Source organism: Catharus ustulatus, chromosome 13 (genome assembly GCF_009819885.2).
Source record: "Catharus ustulatus isolate bCatUst1 chromosome 13, bCatUst1.pri.v2, whole genome shotgun sequence".
NCBI lineage: Eukaryota > Metazoa > Chordata > Aves > Passeriformes > Turdidae > Catharus > Catharus ustulatus.
Window position 1 is genome coordinate 1,341,078 of NC_046233.1, and position 19,167 is coordinate 1,360,244.

The window sequence follows — 19,167 nt, forward strand, 5'->3', positions numbered from 1 at the left end:
ACTGCTCCACCCCACAGTGCCATTCTGAGATGAACCAGAGCCACCCAAGGACTTTCTGTCCTGCACTCTCCAGCCTTACCTTTGCTTTCCTCGCCTTTTGCCATCTTGGTGATAGGGAAGATGGTAGTGATGTGCACACAGTCTAATATAGCAAGGAGGATTTTGGTTAGTCTGAGGAGGTCACAGAAGTTGTAGAAACCAAAATATATCAGATTTCTGGCTAAGTTAACAACCTACCAAAATAACAATAAAAAGCCTGATTAATACTAAACATTTTGCTATCACAGTCAAGTTGTCTTAACACAGTGACAAGATCAAGAACCTGGCTGAGATCATATTTTATAATATCTGGGAATTGTACAAGACTAGCTGTACATCACATCACAAAGTTTTCTACTTGCCTACAAATACTGCAATGCTTGCAGTTAATGAATATATCTGCAAGTGAGATTCTATAGCTACAAAATCAGACTGCATTTGTCTCATTATAAAACAGGGCAAGACTAGAGGGAAGGTACAGATAATTTTTATCATTGTCTTACAAAAAAGGTACCATGCCCACAATGCTGAGCTTTGTAACTTCCAAGTTAGAAAGTTTCCCCACAAAGATCCACGTAAAAATATCACATACAGGGCAAATATTGGATGTAGCCCCATTATCAGGAGTAGATTACATCAATTGTATCATTTACAGATTATCACAGCTTTTCTTAAATTAATGGTTATTTGTTGCGTGGATTTGCTACATTTCATTAGCACAGAGTATTTTCACAGGTCAGTAAGTCACAGGACACTTTTTCTCTTAGTGAGCAGCACTATAAGCCCTGGAGACTCTCTGTGCATGCAGACAGTGTTTAATTTCTGAGATATTTATTCCAGTAAAGCCTGGCTTTGCAATAACACTGAGAGCACAGAGTAAACAAAGCTGCTGCAAACCTCAGACACAAACTCACATTCATTAATTGTATTTCAAAACTGTATTTCATTGCAAACTCTCAAACTTCAGTGGAGTTACTTGCACGAGGAGAAAGGAGCCAACTCAGGCTCAGCACTCACTAATTACACTCATTACTGGTGCTAAAAAATAACCAACATTCCACAAAAAAAAAAAAAAAGAACAGGATAAAATCAGAACTGGATAACTACCTCAAAAGTGAGTTTATTTTTCTCTTTATCAGAGAAAGGGAATCTCTGACACACCACATCTCTTAAATATTCCTCTACAAATTCCATTGTTTGTGCAAATCTCTCCTTAATTTCATCTTTGGAAGTTCCACTGCTATCATAGCTGAAGAGGGGAAAAAAAAAAGAATAAAACACAAGAGAAAATAGCATGCAAACACACAGGGCTCTTTTCCCCCCAGTACAATTTTTCATTGGATTGTCAAAATCTAAGGAAAGCTAAAGGCTGGTAAATAATTTATCCAAATGAGAGAGACAGGACACTGACACCAGAATTTCCTGGCTTTTGTTGGTTTATCCCATATGCTCATTAGGTACTATTTTAAAACATCTGAGGAAAACAAAAGGAGGATAACTTTGTCCCAAAAAACCAGAAAAAGCAACCCTCATTATTTGAGTGGAAACAATGACAAGTGATGTGCAGCACTGAGGAGAATGGGTGGCCAAGAGAGGCTGAGAGGGGATGGAATTTTTCCTCCAAATAAAACCAATATATATGCAAAGCAGGTATTAATTTTTAATCTAAATTCTAGGGGTTTTTTTCCTCAGCATGTGCTGAGTGACTTTGAGAAGGACAATCCCACCACCTCTCACAAAATACTTTTGTGCTTCCTGTTTGATCACTTGTCACTGGTGAGCCTCTGCCAGAGCTAAAGCCATTTGGTTTTATATCTCAACTTTTACATTTATTGTCTCCTGCATCTCTCAGCAGGGAAAACCAGGTTGGCAAGGAGGGAAATACAAGAAACCACTGAACACACTATTAACATCGACAAGATTAAAATTCCTAACATGTAACATCAATTTTAGGTGTTCATTTTCTCCAAATGAAAAAAAAAAATGAGTTCAAAATGAACAGCTGAGTACTATAAATTTGGAATTACTAATTATAGAGTTAATACAAGTGGTCAAGAAGCCATGTTCCCCCTCCAGTTGTGTGTAGGTTTTTGAGCATTGTGCCAGAGGATTTTCCACTGGAAGCTCAGGAATGTGTCCTTCTTTGAGCATCTTTCCCTCCCCTTGTTTCTGGTGGTGAGGTGAGCTCCCATGACAAACAAGAGGGGACCACACTCAGAGGAACTGGCCTCAAATCAGGGAGGTTTAGAGAGATTTTAGTGAAAATGCCCTCAGTGGAACAGTGGTGAAGCCCTGGAGCAGGGACCCAGGGCAGTGGTGGAAGCTCCATCCCTGAAGGTTCCAAAGATGAGGGTGTGGCACTGGGGACACAGATCAGTGCTGAAAGCTTGAAGGGCTTTTCCAGGCTTAACAATTCTGAGGTTCTGCTCCAACCACATGAGGCAGGAGAGAATCCCCCCTCCCCTGCCCAGGTCACATCACCCAGACACGCTGTGACCACTGAGCTCACCCCACACCAGGGAGAATTCACAGGATCAGAATCACAGGGCTGGGAAAGACCTTCAAGATCGAGTCCAGCCCATCCCAACACCCCAACTAACCCATGGTACCCAGCACCACATCCAATCTTTATTAAACACCCCAACTAACCCATGGCACCCAGTGCCACATCCAGTCTTTTTTAAACACCCCAACTAACCCATGGCACCCAACACCACATCCAGTTTTTGGTTTTTTTTAAACAACCCAACTAACCCAAGGCACCCAGCATCACAACCAGTCTGTTTTTTTGATGGTGTCCCTGGATCCACCACCTCCCTGGGCAGACCATTCCAGTATTCCATCACTCTTCCTGTAAAAATCTTTTTCCTGTCATCTAACCTGCATTTCCTTGGCGGAGCTTAAGGCTGTCAGTGCTGCACAGAGCCCAACCCATGGACTCCCAGCAGAGCCCTGCTGGACTCAGGCTGCACAGAGCCCACCCCATGAACTCTGCTGGACTCAGGGCTGCACAGAGCCCACCCCATGAACTCTGCTGGACTCAGGACTGCACAGAGCCCACCCCATGGACTCAGGGCTGCACAGAGCCCACCCCATGGACTCTGCTGGGCTCAGGCTGCACAGAGCCCACCCCATGGACTCTGTTGGACTCAGGCTGCACAGATCCCACCCCATGAACTCTGCTGGGCTCAGGCTGCACAGAGCCCACCCCATGGACTCTGTTGGACTCAGGCTGCACAGATCCCACCCCATGAACTCCCAGCAGAGCCCTGTTGGACTCAGGCTGCACAGAGCCCACCCCATGAACTCTGCTGGACTCAGACTGCACAGATCCCATCCCATGGACTCAGGCTGCACAGAGCCCACCCCATGGACTCCCAGCAGAGCCCTGCTGGACTCAGGTTGCACAGAGCCCACCCCATGAACTCCCAGCAGAGCCCTGTTGGACCCAGGCTGCACAGAGCCCACCCCATGGACTCCCAGCAGAGCCCTGTTTGACTCGTGCTGCACAGATCCCACCCCATGAACTCCCAGCAGAGCCCTGTCTGACCCAGGCTCTCAGGGCTGCACTCACTCGTCGATGGCGATCTCGGAGGGGATCTCGGACCAGAGGCGGGCGTACTTGACGGGGGTGACCTGCTCCTGGGGGTCCCTGTCCACGTGCATGTGCAGCATGAGGCGGCAGAAGGAGGCGCGCAGGTCGTAGGGCAGGTTCTCGTCGGCCATGCAGCGCAGGATCAGGTCCACGTCCAGCTGCCCCGAGATCTCGTTGATGGCCAGGTACTGGCGGTCAAGGCACATGCGGGCAAAGAGGTTCAGCTGGTACCTTGGGAAGGAAAAAGGGGATGTTACAGCTTGAATGGATCCAAGCTTGAAGCTTGTGGTGTATTTCCTGTGTGCTGTGAAATATATATAAATATATATATCTATAATGTACTTCTGTAAAGTATATATAATGTACTTCTATAAAGTGTATATAAATACATATACAATGCATTTCTGTAAAGTGTATATAAATGTATATATAATGTACTTCTGTAAAGTATATATAAATATATAATGTACTTCTGTAAAGTAGATACAATGTACTTCCGTAAAGTGTATATAAAAATATATACAATGTACTTCTGTAAAGTAGATATAAATATATATAATGTATTTCTGTAAAGTAGATATAATGTACTTCCGTAAAGTATATATAAATATATATACAATGTACTTCTGTAAAGTATATATAAATATATATACAATGTACTTCTGTAAAGTATATATAAATATATATAATGTATTTCTGTAAAGTAGATGTAATGTACTTCCGTAAAGTGTATATAAAAATATATACAATGTACTTCTGTAAAGTGTATATAAATATATATACAATGTACTTCTGTAAAGTAGATATAAATATATATAATGTATTTCTGTAAAGTAGATACAATGTACTTCCGTAAAGTGTATATAAATATATATACAATGTACTTCTATAAAGTGTGTATAAATATATATACAATGCATTTCTGTAAAGTGTATATAAATGTATATACAGTGTACTTCTGTACAGTATATATAAATATATAATGTACTTCTGTAAAGTATATATAAATATATATAATGTATTTCTGTAAAGTAGATATAATGTACTTCCGTAAAGTGTATATAAATATATATACAATGTACTTCTGTACAGTATATATAAATATATATACAATGTACTTCTGTACAGTATATATAAGTTATCACAGAGTGGTAATTCACCTGCAGCCACAGAGCAGTGCCCAGCCCTCAGCAGTGCTCACAGCCTCTACACTGCCAAGTGTGAGGCTTCCTAAAGAAAAGATTTCATTGAAGGCAGGTTCCTTTCACTTTCAGTGCTCCTCATTTAATTATTTAATCAAATCATATCCTAAGTCCTTCTTTAAGCATGTTTATGAGGCATAATGTAAACTAAACAATAATTAACACTACCATTGTTATACCAATATAAGTACACATCAAAATTTATCAATTCTATTTAACACTTACTTTGAAAGCAAATATGTTTAATAAAACTTTTATCTAAGGGGTCTCCTTCTGAGCTCCAACAGGCATAAATAAAATCAGGTATTAGGAATTCTGCAAGAATCATTTCAATGGAAAATAATTCAAAATAAAATGGTTATTTAAACAAATAATCTAGTTATGCTTTCTGCACTGCCACAACTGAGTCTGTCAAATGACTCTCAGGGGTTTATAACCCAGACACAGGAATTTGGTCTGGGCTGAAACCTGACTTTACACCATGCCAAGAACCCGGTGTCTTGTCACGTCTGGAAACATCAGGGGTGTGAGAGCTGCCCAGAGCACGGCTGGGCTGTGCAAAGTGCCCTGCACAGCCAGCCTGGCCACCAACACCACTGCTGGCAGTTCAGGACCACTGGTGGCTTGGGGAGCAAGCAGGAGGCACAGAGAACAGCAAACCAAAGCAAAGCCATCTGCACACCCAAACCCTGCTGTCCCCAAGTGCCCCCTGAGCTCAGGGAACCCAGGGCTCACCTGCAGGAAACCAAGCACCAAGTGCTTGGGAAATTCAACACACTCAGAGCCTGAACTAACTTTTAAAATCACTTTAAACTGGCTCACGTCAACAGCTGGACTCCTCACCACGAATAACTCTGTGCTTTCAGCTCTCACTTCTGAGACACCTCACCCTCGCTCTCTGAAGGTGTTTTGTGCATGAAACAGCAGCTTTCCTCCCAGAGCACACCCTGTGCACACAGAGGATCCTCAGGCAACCCTGCTGAGCTCTGAACTCACACAGCACAGATGTGAGCACTGTGAATACACACAGCACAGGTGTGAGCTCTTCTGAACTCACACCCCACAGGTGTGTACTCCTCTGAACTCACCCAGCACAGATGTGAGCACTGTGAATTCATACAGCACAGGTGTGAGCACTGTGAATTCATACAGCACAGGTGTGAGCTCTTCTGAACTCACACCCCACAGGTGTGAGCTTTTCTGAACTCACTCCCCACAGCTGTGCTGCTCACCTGTAGTAGCTGAGCACATCCCTGTCCTCCTTCTGGCCCTCCTTGGCGTCCTGGGCCAGCTCTCGGATGCTCTTGCTGCGGATCTCCTTGTTGCTGTCCCTCCAGAACAGCCACACTTCTTCCTCATCCTCTCCAACTTCCAAGGCATTGTCTCCACTGGACACTTCCTCAAATTCAAACCGGGAGAGCACCAGCCTGCCAGGAGGAGGGGAGGTTACAGAGAGAGCCACATACATCCCTCACATTTCTATAATGTATCTCCCCCTTCCAGCAGTAGCGTTTTACTACACCAAATCACTGGGGTGCATTATTAAAAGCATTAGATCACAAGCTTTCCATTCAACCTTTAAAAGATGAACATTTCAGCTCCTTTCAAGTGAAAAAGCTGAAGAAACAAGGAAGTTAAAGACATGTAATAATGGACTTTGAAAACCTTCTTTAGAGGACAATTGATGCAAAGATCATTTAACAGACCAGGAAAAGATATGGGAAAGAAAAAATGGATTCATTCTGTATCCCATAAAATGCCAAACGGATCAGAACTTCTTTCTGTTTATGTAATGAAGTAACTAGAAATGAATCAGCTGCTGAACCTAAAAAGGCTTCCAGCAAAGACAATATTAATCTGAAAAAACCCCAAATTAAATACTCAAGGACAAATAAGTGATGTACCAATATGAAGTGCTCATGGAAATAAATACAGCCTTTATGATTTCATGACAAGCATTAAATGTCCAAGTATTCGTGCAGCCATTTGTGTTTTAAATATTACATTTAAATACTAAACACTGCTGCTTCCCTTTTGCAGTATTTTGATAATGATTATCTTTTTCCCAGTACATAAATTGAATCAAGCCATCTTTATCAAAGACAATCAGGATTTGGTGCCTGCTATGAGGCCTCAGTAATGACAAAGGAGAGCTGGAGACCCAAACCCAGCTCAGTGGGAGGAAAGGTGAGCAGAGCTGGACCAGTTTCTGTTCTTCTCCCTCAGAGCAGGGGGAGGACAGAGCACAGCTTCCTGCAAAGCCTTGGATCACACAGGAGCCCTGTGATGGGTTTGTGCCTGCAGGGCTGAGGATGCCCCTGGCACTCACCTGCTGTCCCCAGCCCTTTCCCTGAGCCTGAAAAGGACCCCACACAATTCATTCCCTGCTCCCTGGGACGTGCCAGCAGCACCTTCCTTCTGCCTGCCACCAGGAGGGCCGTGCTGGAGGCAGGAACGTACTTGGTTTCGATGAGGATGTCGGCATTGGCTGGGTTCAGCACGGCTTTACAAATCAGCTCCTGTGTCACGGGAATAGACTTGTTCATGGAAACGCACAGATCCGAGAGGTAATCCAAAAACCTGGTGGGAAACACGAGCCAAAAGGGTATCAATCACTGCTGCAGACTGAAGCAATCCACATTTCAGGAGGAAAACACTCAGAACTCCACTTGAAGAGCACAGAGCTGCCCGAGGGGACGGCAGGGCGAGTGCCAGAACACAGAACTGGCTGTGCTTCCTCCTGAGCAAGCTGCCAGGTACTGACTTCTCCCAGAAGGAGAAGGGTAATCACACAGTGAAAAACGCAGCTCTCACCTGGGCTCCCTGTTTTTCCTCACGAGACTCACGAAGGTGTCGATCTCAGCAGCTGTGATGTGCTTCTCCAGGAGCTTGCGGTTGTTGTGGAGCAGGGCTGTGATGGTGTCCTCGGCCAACACGTCGTAGCCAATCTGCTTCTGCATGAAGCCAAACTGCTTGGCAATGTATTCCTTCAAAACACACAGGGCAAGGGGGAAGGGGGTGTGATTAACCCTCAGAATTTGAAATATTAACAGAAAACAGGGGGATGTTTGTTAATACCAACGTCCCACGGAGCAAACTGGGTTAGATCCAAACTGGTTGTGTGGAAGAAAGCAAACAACAGACAAGCTTAACACCTCCATCCCTCTCCTCTCTGCTGGGCTAGGCACCAGCAAGGGATCTATACTTAGCTGACAGGACCTTGTTTTTAATACATGGCAACAAAAACTGAACAGCCTCAATTTACCGGGCAACTTTCAATGGAGCCTGTAGTCACCAAGAGTGTACAGAGTCCTGTGTGGGATAATTAGAAATTCTGTTTTCTTAAATCCCCCTTAGAACCAGTGCTAATTAAATTACAGGTTCTGACAGAGATGAAAAATGAAAGATAGAATGAAACTGAGCCATCCCAACACCTCTCACTGACTGTGCAGCCACAGCGGAGCAGGGTTTACTTTACAGCATAAAGCTTTTTATTTTGAGCACAGGAACCCTGCTGGTGCCTGTGATTATGACAGACCCATTTCCAACCTGATTCTTCCTGTAGTCCTGCTGGGAGTGCCTGAGCACCCTGTAGCAGAGCCTGCAGATGTGCCTGAAGGGCGCGTGGCGCTGGTCCCCCAGCTCCTCCAGCCGCAGCATCGGCCCGTCCCCGCTGTCCGTGAACGGCGCCTGCAGCAGCTTGAAAATCTGTGAAAAGCACACACAGCCCCATGAGGCACTGCCTTCTGCTCAGGATTAGTGTCAAAGCCTGTGTGCTTCCAAAGGTGCATCAGAAATACACTGCAGCCACCAAGGTTCTTGGCCATGGAGCAGCCTGGACAGAAGATGCTGATCATCTTTACTCAACACCATCTGCTGGAATTTTTAGTTCCACAGTCCACTGCCCAGAGCCTGCTGAAAGCTGGAAACTCAAAGGACCTTTTGGGCCCAATAATTTGAGACCAAAGCTTCACAGGGCCATGGAATGGCTTGGGTGGGTTGGAAGGGACCATAAAGGTGATCTTGATCCAAGGCTGCTCCAAGCCCCATCCAGCCTGGCCAGGTTCTCTGTTATCAGGTTGTTTTTATTTTCCAAGAACTCTTCTCACAGGCAGAGCTTAGAGAGAACCACAGCCTACCTGCTTTAGAATATTCTGCTCTCTCATCAGCTTTTGCCGTTCTCGGTTAGGTTTAGAAAACACCACCTCAAGGACGTCCTGGCCAGAATTAGTTCCACCAGTGACAAAGTACACCAAATCCTCCAGCAGTTTGGTAACAGACCTAGGGAAGAGCCACAAGTTGTTAATGTGAGAACACAAATTGTCTGTGCTAAAAGAGCAGTGCCAGGGTAAGTTTACAGAGATTTCTAAATGCTAAGTGAAAAACTATCAGCAATTAGAGACTGCATAAAGCTCAGAGGTTTGCACAGAACTTAAAATTGGGAACTAAAGCTCCTCTATTGCTGCAGCCTCACTGTCCACCAGCTAAACCAGAGCAGCAGCAAGACAAGAAAATCACTTCAGGACAACTCTACACTTGCCAAGTTCTATTTGGCACTTCTTTCAATTGCCACAAACAATAAATCAGGTGATAATCTCTCCAAGGCCAAAGAAAGGCACTGGCTGTGGAAGCACACAGCCACCCCTGCTCTTTTTGTGTGGCCACATTTCCACAGACAGGATTTGCAGCACGTCACATGCTCGGTCCTCACAAGATGGATTAGGAGTTCCCACACTCCATTTGCAGAGGTATGCTGGGGATTAGTTCCCCAGGCTCACAGCATTTCTCATGCTCTCACTTCACAGAGGACAAGGAGGGCTGGACAGATCAGACCTGAGAACCTCCACTATGGACACAACAATATCAAATCTCACCAAGGAGGAAACCAAATCCCTCTTCTACAGCTTACTCTGATCAAATCTTCAAAGAAACAGTTACTGACTGAAGGAAACAACGTGATCTGATCCCAATTCTGGCTTCCTTACCTTCTTTCATTCTGGGTTATTGTTCCCTTTTCCAGCTTGCCAGCAATGGAACCTAAAACTTTACTTGCATCATTTGCAAAATCCAAGTCCCGAACCTCGGCAGGCGAGACTGGCACGATAGCAAAAGCTTCTTTGTCCTCCTTCACTGGAGAGGTCCCAATCTGCAACCCAGAGAAGCTTTATCAGCAAAGCCAAAGGCAGGAACAAAGTGGCTCACACACCCAGATAATGGAACAGAAAAGCCACACTGTGCTCAGGCAGCATGGGACCACCAAACCCTGAGAGCACTCAGCTCAGAGCTGCTCCTAAACTCAAAGGAGCAACAGGTGAGATGGCAAAATGCTGCTGCAGCCAGTGGGGAAAACATCCTCCTCCTGATGACTGTGGTGGAGAACAAAACTACCACAAAACTGAGCCATGAACAACAAATATTTTGAACAAAATATTTTGTTCATTCTGTCATGCTCAGGGGGTGAAACTCCTGCCAACACCACTTCTGTGGAAGTACAGGAACCAAAGGATGTGCTCACACAAAGCAGCAGAACTTACTTTGAGCATCACAGGTTTCTCCTCCTCTTTGTCAATAGGGATGTTGGTGCTGTGCACCCAGGTGTTGGTGCAGAGGTGCCTGAGCCTCACGTAGGAGTTCCTGAAAGAAAGGCAGGAGTGCCCCAGCATGAGTCAGCTCCCAGCTGGCAAATCTTTGCATTGCTGGGATTTTGAGATGCTGGCAGGACCAAAGTGTCATTTCTGTCCACCCTGCACACCACAACTGCAATTCTTATTGCCTCAGCTCATTCTGTGAATTCACCTGAGGAGGGTTTCTTCTAGAATGGATTCTGCTCTGAAACAGAACCACAGCCACTCTGAGCTGCTGCACAGCAACAATCTAAACCTCTCCCATCCTCATTTTTCCACTGCTATGAGCTGCCAGCTTCTCTACCTCTGGGGTTTTCAGCCCAGACCTCCCTGGTACTCCAAAATATGGGTACCTGATGATTTTGGGAGTTGCTGAATAGATGGAACAAACTTGCTGTGCTTTCTCAGTGTGCTGAGTGTGTGACTTGGAAAGGTACAGCAGCTTTTCACCAGCAAGAGGTGCCACATGAGCAGTAAAGAACACACAAACAACCAAAAATCCAGTGCTAAATAGCTGGTGTTACATCCTAACACAACACACAGGTCACAGGAATGAGTGCCTTGATAGGACACCCAAGGCTTTTAGTCCCAAGTCATTCCTGGCAAGGAAGTCACTTAATCTCAATTTTGCCATCTGTAAAATGGTGTTCTCTTACTTATACCTCAATTGCAAAGCACTCAACCAAAGCTTCAGGCATTTCCTAATCATTTCTACATTCATTTGAGGAGGAACCTGACTCCAAACGATAAAATGAAAATAGTCTGGGGCAGCTTTAGTTAAAAAAGCCCTGAAAAGGGGCGAGCTGTGGCAGGCAGTCACTGTACCTGGGCACGAGGCTGTCTCCCCCTCGCAGGGTGGTGGGGTCCAGCTCGAAGATGGAGGAGATGTCGTTGCCCTCGGGCACAGACACCAGGGAATAAGCCATCTTCTCCTGGGCACCGCGGCCCCGGCGCGCCTCCTGCTCGGGGTCCAGCTGCGGAGAGAGCGGGGGTCAGGAGAGCTCTGCTGGGTGCTGGGTGTCAGGAGAGCTCTGCTGGGTGCTGGGTGTGAGGAGAGCCCTGGAGAGCCTCTGGAGAGCCCTGCAGGGTTCTGGGAGTCAGGAGAGCCCTGCGGGGTCCTGGGGTGTCAGGAGAGCCCTGGGGAGCCTCAGGAGAGCCCCAGGGAGTCAGGAGAGCCCTGCAGGGTCCAGGGGTGTCAGGAGAGCCCTGAGGAGTCAGGAGAGCCCTGCAGGGTCCTGGGGTGTGAGGAGAGCCCTGGGGAGCCCCAGGAGAGCCCTGCAGGGTCCTGGGGTGTCAGGAGAGCTCTGGGGAGCCCCAGGAGAGCCCTGCAGGGTCCTGGGGTGTGAGGAGAGCCCTGGAGAACCTCTGGAGAGCCCTGCAGGGTCCTGAGAGTCAGGAGAGTCCTGCAGAGCCTCAGGAGAGTCCTGCAGGGTCCAGGGTGTGAGGAGAGCCCCAGGGAGTCAGGAGAGCCCTGCAGAGCCAGGGGAGAACCCCATGGCACCAGGAGAGCCCTGGAGAGCCTCAGGAGAGCCCTGCAGGGTCCTGGGGTGTCAGGAGAGCCCTGCAGAGCCCCATGGCACCAGGAGAGCCCTGCAGAGCCTCAGGAGAGCCCTGCAGGGTCCTGGGGTGTCAGGAGAGCCCTGCAGAGCCCCAGGGCACCAGGAGAGCCCTGCAGAGCCCCAGGACACCTGCAGAGCCCTGCAGAGCCCCAGGACACCTGCAGAGCCCCCACACAGCCCCAGGCACACGTGGGGTGCAGAAAGGGCTCTGGACCAGCACACTGCAGGACAGCACCAACACTGACAGCAGCTCCTTGTTTGCCCTGGTGTGATTCCTGAACACCAACACAGGAGCTGCACCTCCACACAGGATTCATGCTTCACAGACAGTGCCAGAAGGGACAAAACCCTCCCAGCCATTCCCCTCACACACACTGGGAGCTCTGGCTGGTTTCTGGTAGCACACATCAGCTGAGATCCCCAATCCTGACACTACCAAATCTCCAAACATATCCCACACATTGCAGTTATCCCTCCAACCACACAGTTAATGAGCTGAAAAGATAAAAACCTGGCCACACCATGTACCAACAACCTAGCTGGGAAATAATCAGCTTCAGCAGCAAAAACGGGACCCACATCCATCAATCCCAGGCAAGAGAAACAAAAAGCCAATCAAGGAGTTGGAAGCCTTGCTGTTCACACACTTTTTGTGCTGCTGTCAAGCACAGAAACGTGTTCCAAAGGCCATGGCACCAGAAGGATCTTTATTCCCAAGGTGCCAGCACTCCCCAGCCTCCTTCAGCAAAGTAAAGATACACCAATTGGATAAAACCCCAGATGAAAGCACGAAAGGGTAGGAAAAAAACAAAGATGAACTGAGAAAATGGAATGACGACTTTCTCCAAATCCTTTTTAGGGGACTTCCATCTATCACAAGCTGCTGACTGTCCTGGCACACAGGAACCTGCTGCCCATGTACAACCACCTCAATCCTGGCTGCAATTTTCAAGGTGACCAAAAAACCAATTTCAGATTCTCTGTGATGGTGGCACCCAAGGCAGCCAGCCCTCAGGGACCTGCCTGTCACAGCCCTGCCATCCCCAAGCAGATGGAACAGGTATCCAGTGCTGCTGGTGCCTCAGGATACTCCCAAGTTAACACATTTGTAGTCAATGAACTTGGCTGCAAAGCAGTGACATTTCAAGTTTGATTTTGTGCATGGGAACAGGCAGTTGTCTGCACGGAACAGAAATACACTTTGGGAGTGTGCCTTCAAGGGAAGGAGCAACTCTACACTCAGAGTCCATCTGGAGAGAAATTCTGGGAGAAATTCGCTCACTTGGAATGAATTCTCTGAATTTCAGCTGTCTCCTCCATCCCCCCAGCAAGGGGAGGGAATTCAGTGAGGGATACAGCTGCTCTGTGACAACTGGGCACTTCTTGAAACCGTGGTAAAGCTGAACACGAGCAGTGAAGCAGAAAACAGAACTGGGGCAACTCAGGGAGCACCGAAATTCAACCCCAGAGGTGACAAGAGCAGAGCCCTTTGCTGCTGGAAGGTGGAGCTGGCACCTCCATGCCCATGGAAACCCTTCCTGCCCTCTGAGACAAGGAGAACACAGCACCAAAACCACTGAGCTGTGCACAGCAATCCTGCAGACAGCTCACACTTGACTGGAGTTGGAGTTTGGATAAAGTTGGATCAAGCAGCCTACACCCTCCTGTCACCAGGGAATGACAAAAGATGTGGCAGTTTCCTGCCAGAGCTGCATTATGTGCTCCTGCTCCTGTTCTTGCTGGTCTGTTTTTGCCATCTAGTGGTAAAGAGAGAGCAGGGAAAAACCAGAGAGCTGAGACAGTGCAGGAATGTGATCCATGCACAAGTCAGCAGGACACACCACAGGAGCAGGGGTGTCTGCCTAAAGGCCATCAGCATCGATTAACTTTCAAAAAATTAACCCAACAAAACATCTCAGTATTGGATTCCCCCCAAACAACAGCTGTGGGTGGGGTTTGTTCAGTTTTTTACCATGTTTACTGCAGTCAAGCTGCCAAATGCCACCAAAAAGTAATCAGGAGAACAGCTCAATATCTGAGGGCAAGGGAAGCATTTTAATGGCCAGGCTATAAAGAAAAATCCTTTTAGGAGGAAAAATGCACCCTGCAGGATTTCCAAGCATCACATCCATCTCTGCAGAATGGAAGGAACAGCTCTTTGTCATATCCAAATGGTGCAAATCCTCCACAATACAGGATAAATGACCAAGAAAGCTGCATAAGCCTATCATCAAATCCAACCAAATAAATAAAACCCACAATGGAAAGTGCTTTTCCAGTTTTCTCTGTTTTCAACTACTGCTGGCTCCCTGTGACACCAAAGAGAAGCTTCTGTCGATACAAAGCACCACACACTCCATCTTTGACACAACAACATTTACTGACAGCACAGAGTGGCTCCCACAGGACAACCAGAGGAATGGCTCTGGGATCACCCTGCCCTGCCATTCCTGCTTTCCTCAGACCAGGTACAACAGCCACAGAGGTCAGACAGGCACAGCACTGGGGGACATTCCCTCAGGGACAATTCCCATCTGGTGTCACCTTGACTGGACAGGACAGTGCTCCAAGGAAGCAAAGGTTGAGGAAACAGAAGACAGAAAAAGATGCCACAAAGGGAGGAGTTGAGGGGGGTTCAGGTACTGTTAATTCAGTTCCAAGTGGGTTGTTCTTCTCTAAGGTGTTTAACCCACTCCTTGGACAGGCTTTAAAAGCCTCCAGAGCATTCTCAGGTTTTTATTTCTTCACTAGCAAGGAAGCCTGGAGCAGCTGAGCAGTGGCCAGGTGAGCCCTGGGCATGTCCCAAGCCCTCCTCAATCCAGGGCAGGAGCAGACCCTTGCCTATACTTACTGAGGATTGACACTCCAGGTCATCTTCCTCATAGTCAGGGTTTACCTGATGGAACAGAATCACAGGCAGTCAAAACTCCAGCACAGCTGCAAGTGGGAAAGAGCCTGAGCAGCACCAACCTCTCGTGGTCAGCAGTGCTCCAGCAGCAGCAGGCATGCAGAGCACACTGCCCACACCCAGCACTGCTCACCAGCTCCAAACCACAGGGAATACCCTGCAAACATGCAGGGAGATTCCTCTCACTCAGGGCAATCACTACAGGAGCAAGAGGAGACAGTTAGCCAGTTTATGCTTGATTTTGTTGTTTGAATTCCAAGTCGAATTACTGGCTTGGAGCAATCTTTTAGAACAAACATGATTCTAACCAGGGATCAGGTGAGCAATCTCCTCTGGGGTATTCCTGCACGATCTAAGAGCATGTTGTTGTTTAGGCTGATTAGAAAACCCAAGATTTACTGGAAAAGCTCTACACTGGATCACTGCTGAAAGGGATTTGCAGAGTGCATGTGACAAAATGCTTCTGGTTTTCCAATCTGCTTATCAGAAAAATAAAAATTGGGATATTTAATCTGGACTTTTCTCTATCTGCAGTTCTTACAGACTTGTCTGAAGTCAGTGTTTTCATTTTATACTCAATTCTACGATTCTGCTCAAAAATGAGTGATTCAAGAGAAATTACCAACACTTGAATTCATTTTCCCCCAAAGGCTCTCAGTCATTTACCATTTATTCATCAGTTAATAAAGTCCCATTGATTCCAGTGCCCACATGACAGGATACTATTTAGTGCCTATTCTTTGCAGGAGAAGTTCTTGATTCTAGAATTCACACAGAAAGTGCAATCAGCTCATGACTACCCCAAACCAGGGTGTTCTTCCAGCTCTTTCATCTCATTCCCTACATTTAGCATCTATTTCAGTATTAATCCAAATGACCACTCTCCTCCCCTCCCCGTGTCCAGCTTTAGGGTGGGAAATGACAGATTTTGAGAAGGTGCCAGAGGAGGAGAGCACAGTGCAAGGGCAGCAGGGCTGCCAGCCCAGCCCCACCTACCTCTGCTGCCAGGTAGTGCCCCGTGGCCAGGTGCTTGAACCTGAAGAGGCTGTTCCAGTAGCCAGCTCCACCCCTGCAGGGATCGTGCTGCACCACCTGCAAGGACAGGAGCACACCTGGAATGCAGCACAGAGCCCCTCCCAGCAGGAGCTGCCTCATCTCCTGTGCAGGGAGCAGCAAACACAGCCAGGGGCTGAGCAAAGACCAAGCCAGCTTTTCTCTGTGGCCAGGACTGCCTGGGAATAGTTCCATTTATGAATTAATTTAAGAAAGTGCTCTCTATGTGCATGTGTTGTCAGGTCTTGTAACAAACCCCTAGAACAGGCAACAAATCCATTACCCTATGGCTGTAACTAAATTTTTGACTGTTTAAAGTGGATGAGGGAAGACATCTGGAAATATTTCAAATGCAACAATATTTATATATAAATATATAACATTTATATTTACTGACAAAGTGAGGCAAGCAGCCTCCAACACCTGTAAGCCCATATTAGCTGTTCTGTGTTCCTGATTCCTCAAGGAAACTCATCTCAGCTGACCTGTGCAGTTCTTCCAGGGAAGGACCCTCTCACCTGTGCCAGGTAACTGCACACACATGGACAGTTACCACACACTGATAATGGGCCAAAGTAATGCTAATCACAGGCAGACTTTCATCTGAAATACAGGAGAAGCTGAATGGCACAGCAGATACTTCTGGAAAAGGAATATAAAAACACCTATCCATCATTAAATCAAATTTATTTTTTGATTCTTATACACAGTTCATAATTTAATCAGACTTAAGATCATAAACCAACACTAATAATGCCAACAGATTGAGGCTATTTTCAGAAGCCAGTGATGGCCAAGGTGTTAGTCACTCTGTTTAAAAGCCAAGTGAATTTTAAAAGCCAGTTCAGGCAGACTGAAGGGCTTGCAGCCTCCTATCAAATGAGGATATACATAATCACATTATTCCACACCAAAAATAGAGCCTTCAGTACACTCAGCAGGACAGTGGAAATTATAAGCTGTTAAATTTCAGTGACTGGTAAGAAAATGACTTCATTGATGTTTCTCTGTGCCCTTTTCCTGAACTGCAAAGCACCTGAACTGCAGAGCTCTGTGCTACACCAGAGACAGAGCTCCACTGTGGCTGTACAGAAAGCACAGCAAGGGAAGGAATTTTAATTTCAATTTGCAACACCAGGAAAAGCAAGAAACCCAGATAGAGTGTTGATAACCAGAAGGAACAATTGTTGCTGGCAGCCAAGGCCAGGCTGGGCTCAGCCCTTACCTCCACCTCCCACAGGGCTTTGGAGCTGGTGGCAGACGTGGCTGACTGCCTGCCCGTGGTCCTGAGGAACACGTGCTGCTTCTTCCTGTGCTCGTCACACGTCAGGAACTTCTCCTGCTCTGCGTGGAACAGCCTCACCACGTCCCCCTGCAAAGGGAGAGGCAGGGTCAGCAGGGACAGCAGGGTCAGCAGGGACAGCGGGAAAACAGGGGACAGCAGGGGACCGTGCCCAGTAGGGTCAGCAGGGACAGTGCCCAGCAGTGCCCCAGTGCACACAGGCACAGCTCTGGCTCTCACCCCTTTGAGGACACACAGGCACAGCTCTGGCTCTCACCCCTTTGAGGACACACAGGCACAGCTCTGCCTCTCACCCCTTTGAGGACACACAGGTACAGCTCTAGCTCTCACCCCTTTGAGGACACACAGGCACAGCTCTGCCTCTCACCCCTTTGAGGACACACAGGCACAGCTCTGGCTCTCACCCCTTTGAGGACACACAGGCACAGCTCTGGCTCTCACCCCTTTGAGGACACACAGGCACAGCTCTGGCTCTCACCCCTTTGAGGATGTCGTCCTTGTTGTCGCTCCATTTCATGAACAGCACGATTTTCCAGCTGGTGTTGCAGTTCACTGAGTTGACCTAGGAGGAGAACTGAGACATCAGTCCCACTGCCCTGTGCCTGCACAGCACCCTGCCATGAGCCATGCTGTATTTTTTAGACAACCTTCACCAGAACCCTGCAGGCCTGGCTGCATTGCTCTGGAGAAGCAAAGTCCTTTCTGTATCTGCCCCAGAACAAGACTTGCTTGGAAGCCACTTGTTACACATCTGTGCTGGTAGATTTAATTTTCTTCACAGTGACTAGTGTGGGGCACATCACTGTGCCACAACTCCTGATTTTGAAGGAATAACTTGTTTTTAGCCACTCAAACTCAAACCTCTGCCAGCACCCAAGAGAAAGCAGAGCTCCAACACTTTGATATCACCAGGATAACCATTCCTAAGCAGTGCCATGGCTACCAACCAAATTGCTGAATTCTAAACCATGTACCAACAGCTAAGCTGAAGCACAGAGAGGTTTGTACAGCTGCTCCAGCTGTGCCAAAGCCCCCTTACCTCATTGCATCCCGGATTATCCACGAGCTGATGGCTGCTGGCATGGAGAGGCTGGCCAGCATTGACAGGATTCAGGACTACTTTGTCTCCAATGACAACCTGCAGAGAAGTGCAGCATCAGACAAATTTACAAATTTATACCCCAATAAAGCTTTTTCTTCCTTTCTTTTTTTTTTTGTTTTTTGGGTTTTTTTTGTTTTTAATGGGAGGAAATCACCTTTTTGCAGTCTAGAGAGATGCCAGTCTGAGCATTCCACCAGGATTCTGTTTGGCTCAGAATTTAGCTCACCAAACTCAGTCACTGAGGCACAAACCCCTATGCTACTGGACTCAGAGCCTTGCAGAAGAGGCAGACTGAGTTCTGGTACAATGGGGTTATAGGATAAATGATGGCTGATTGATAAATTCACCATGTTTAGGTGCCAAATATACCTGGCCTGAACCCAGAGCACACTGAAGCTCATGACCCCTGGTTTCAGGAAGATTCCATACCCAAGTGACTCAGATGTTGCAAAAGAAGGGATTGAAGTGGCAATGCATTTAAAGATTTCCCATCAAAGGAGCATTTCACTTCCTTATTACCTCACTCCTCATATCCCAAGTGATGACCAATTTTGATTCTAAGCTGACAACACTGAAAACTAAGATGCTAATTATTCCTTCCCAACCTCCTGAAGGAGCTCAACACTTCCTACCATTTTGAATTGAGCAGGAATTGTGCAAGGCCAGCCTAATTAGGTCCCTTATTCCCTCCAATGTTAGATCATTCCACGTTTCCAAAATACAAGTTACCATAGCAATTCTCCTCCCCCTCATGACAGCATAGCAAAAAGGTTGTTCCTGCA

At 47.0% G+C, this 19,167-nt stretch overlaps 1 protein-coding gene across 10 annotated transcripts in view; it reads right to left on the bottom strand.

Annotated features, from left to right (window-relative positions):
- The window catches only part of ITPR1 (inositol 1,4,5-trisphosphate receptor type 1), a 161,798-nt gene that overhangs the window by 92,661 nt on the left and 49,970 nt on the right, over nucleotides 1–19,167 (bottom strand). For 7 of the 10 annotated variants that reach the window (XM_033071744.2, XM_033071743.2, XM_033071746.2 and 4 more), the window contains 16 exons: nucleotides 18,323–18,421; nucleotides 17,762–17,845; nucleotides 17,206–17,352; nucleotides 15,924–16,019; nucleotides 14,871–14,915; nucleotides 11,286–11,434; nucleotides 10,371–10,470; nucleotides 9,822–9,982; nucleotides 8,976–9,117; nucleotides 8,386–8,544; nucleotides 7,651–7,823; nucleotides 7,297–7,416; nucleotides 6,069–6,263; nucleotides 3,614–3,865; nucleotides 1,147–1,288; nucleotides 80–233 (listed from right to left, as the gene is read on the bottom strand). In XM_033071744.2, the coding sequence (XP_032927635.1) occupies nucleotides 80–233; nucleotides 1,147–1,288; nucleotides 3,614–3,865; nucleotides 6,069–6,263; nucleotides 7,297–7,416; nucleotides 7,651–7,823; nucleotides 8,386–8,544; nucleotides 8,976–9,117; nucleotides 9,822–9,982; nucleotides 10,371–10,470; nucleotides 11,286–11,434; nucleotides 14,871–14,915; nucleotides 15,924–16,019; nucleotides 17,206–17,352; nucleotides 17,762–17,845; nucleotides 18,323–18,421 (2,218 nt within the window). The remainder of the gene's footprint in view (nucleotides 1–79; nucleotides 234–1,146; nucleotides 1,289–3,613; nucleotides 3,866–6,068; nucleotides 6,264–7,296; nucleotides 7,417–7,650; nucleotides 7,824–8,385; nucleotides 8,545–8,975; nucleotides 9,118–9,821; nucleotides 9,983–10,370; nucleotides 10,471–11,285; nucleotides 11,435–14,870; nucleotides 14,916–15,923; nucleotides 16,020–17,205; nucleotides 17,353–17,761; nucleotides 17,846–18,322; nucleotides 18,422–19,167) is intronic. The other 3 variants (XM_033071749.2, XM_033071748.2, XM_033071742.2) reach the window with 1 other exon arrangement.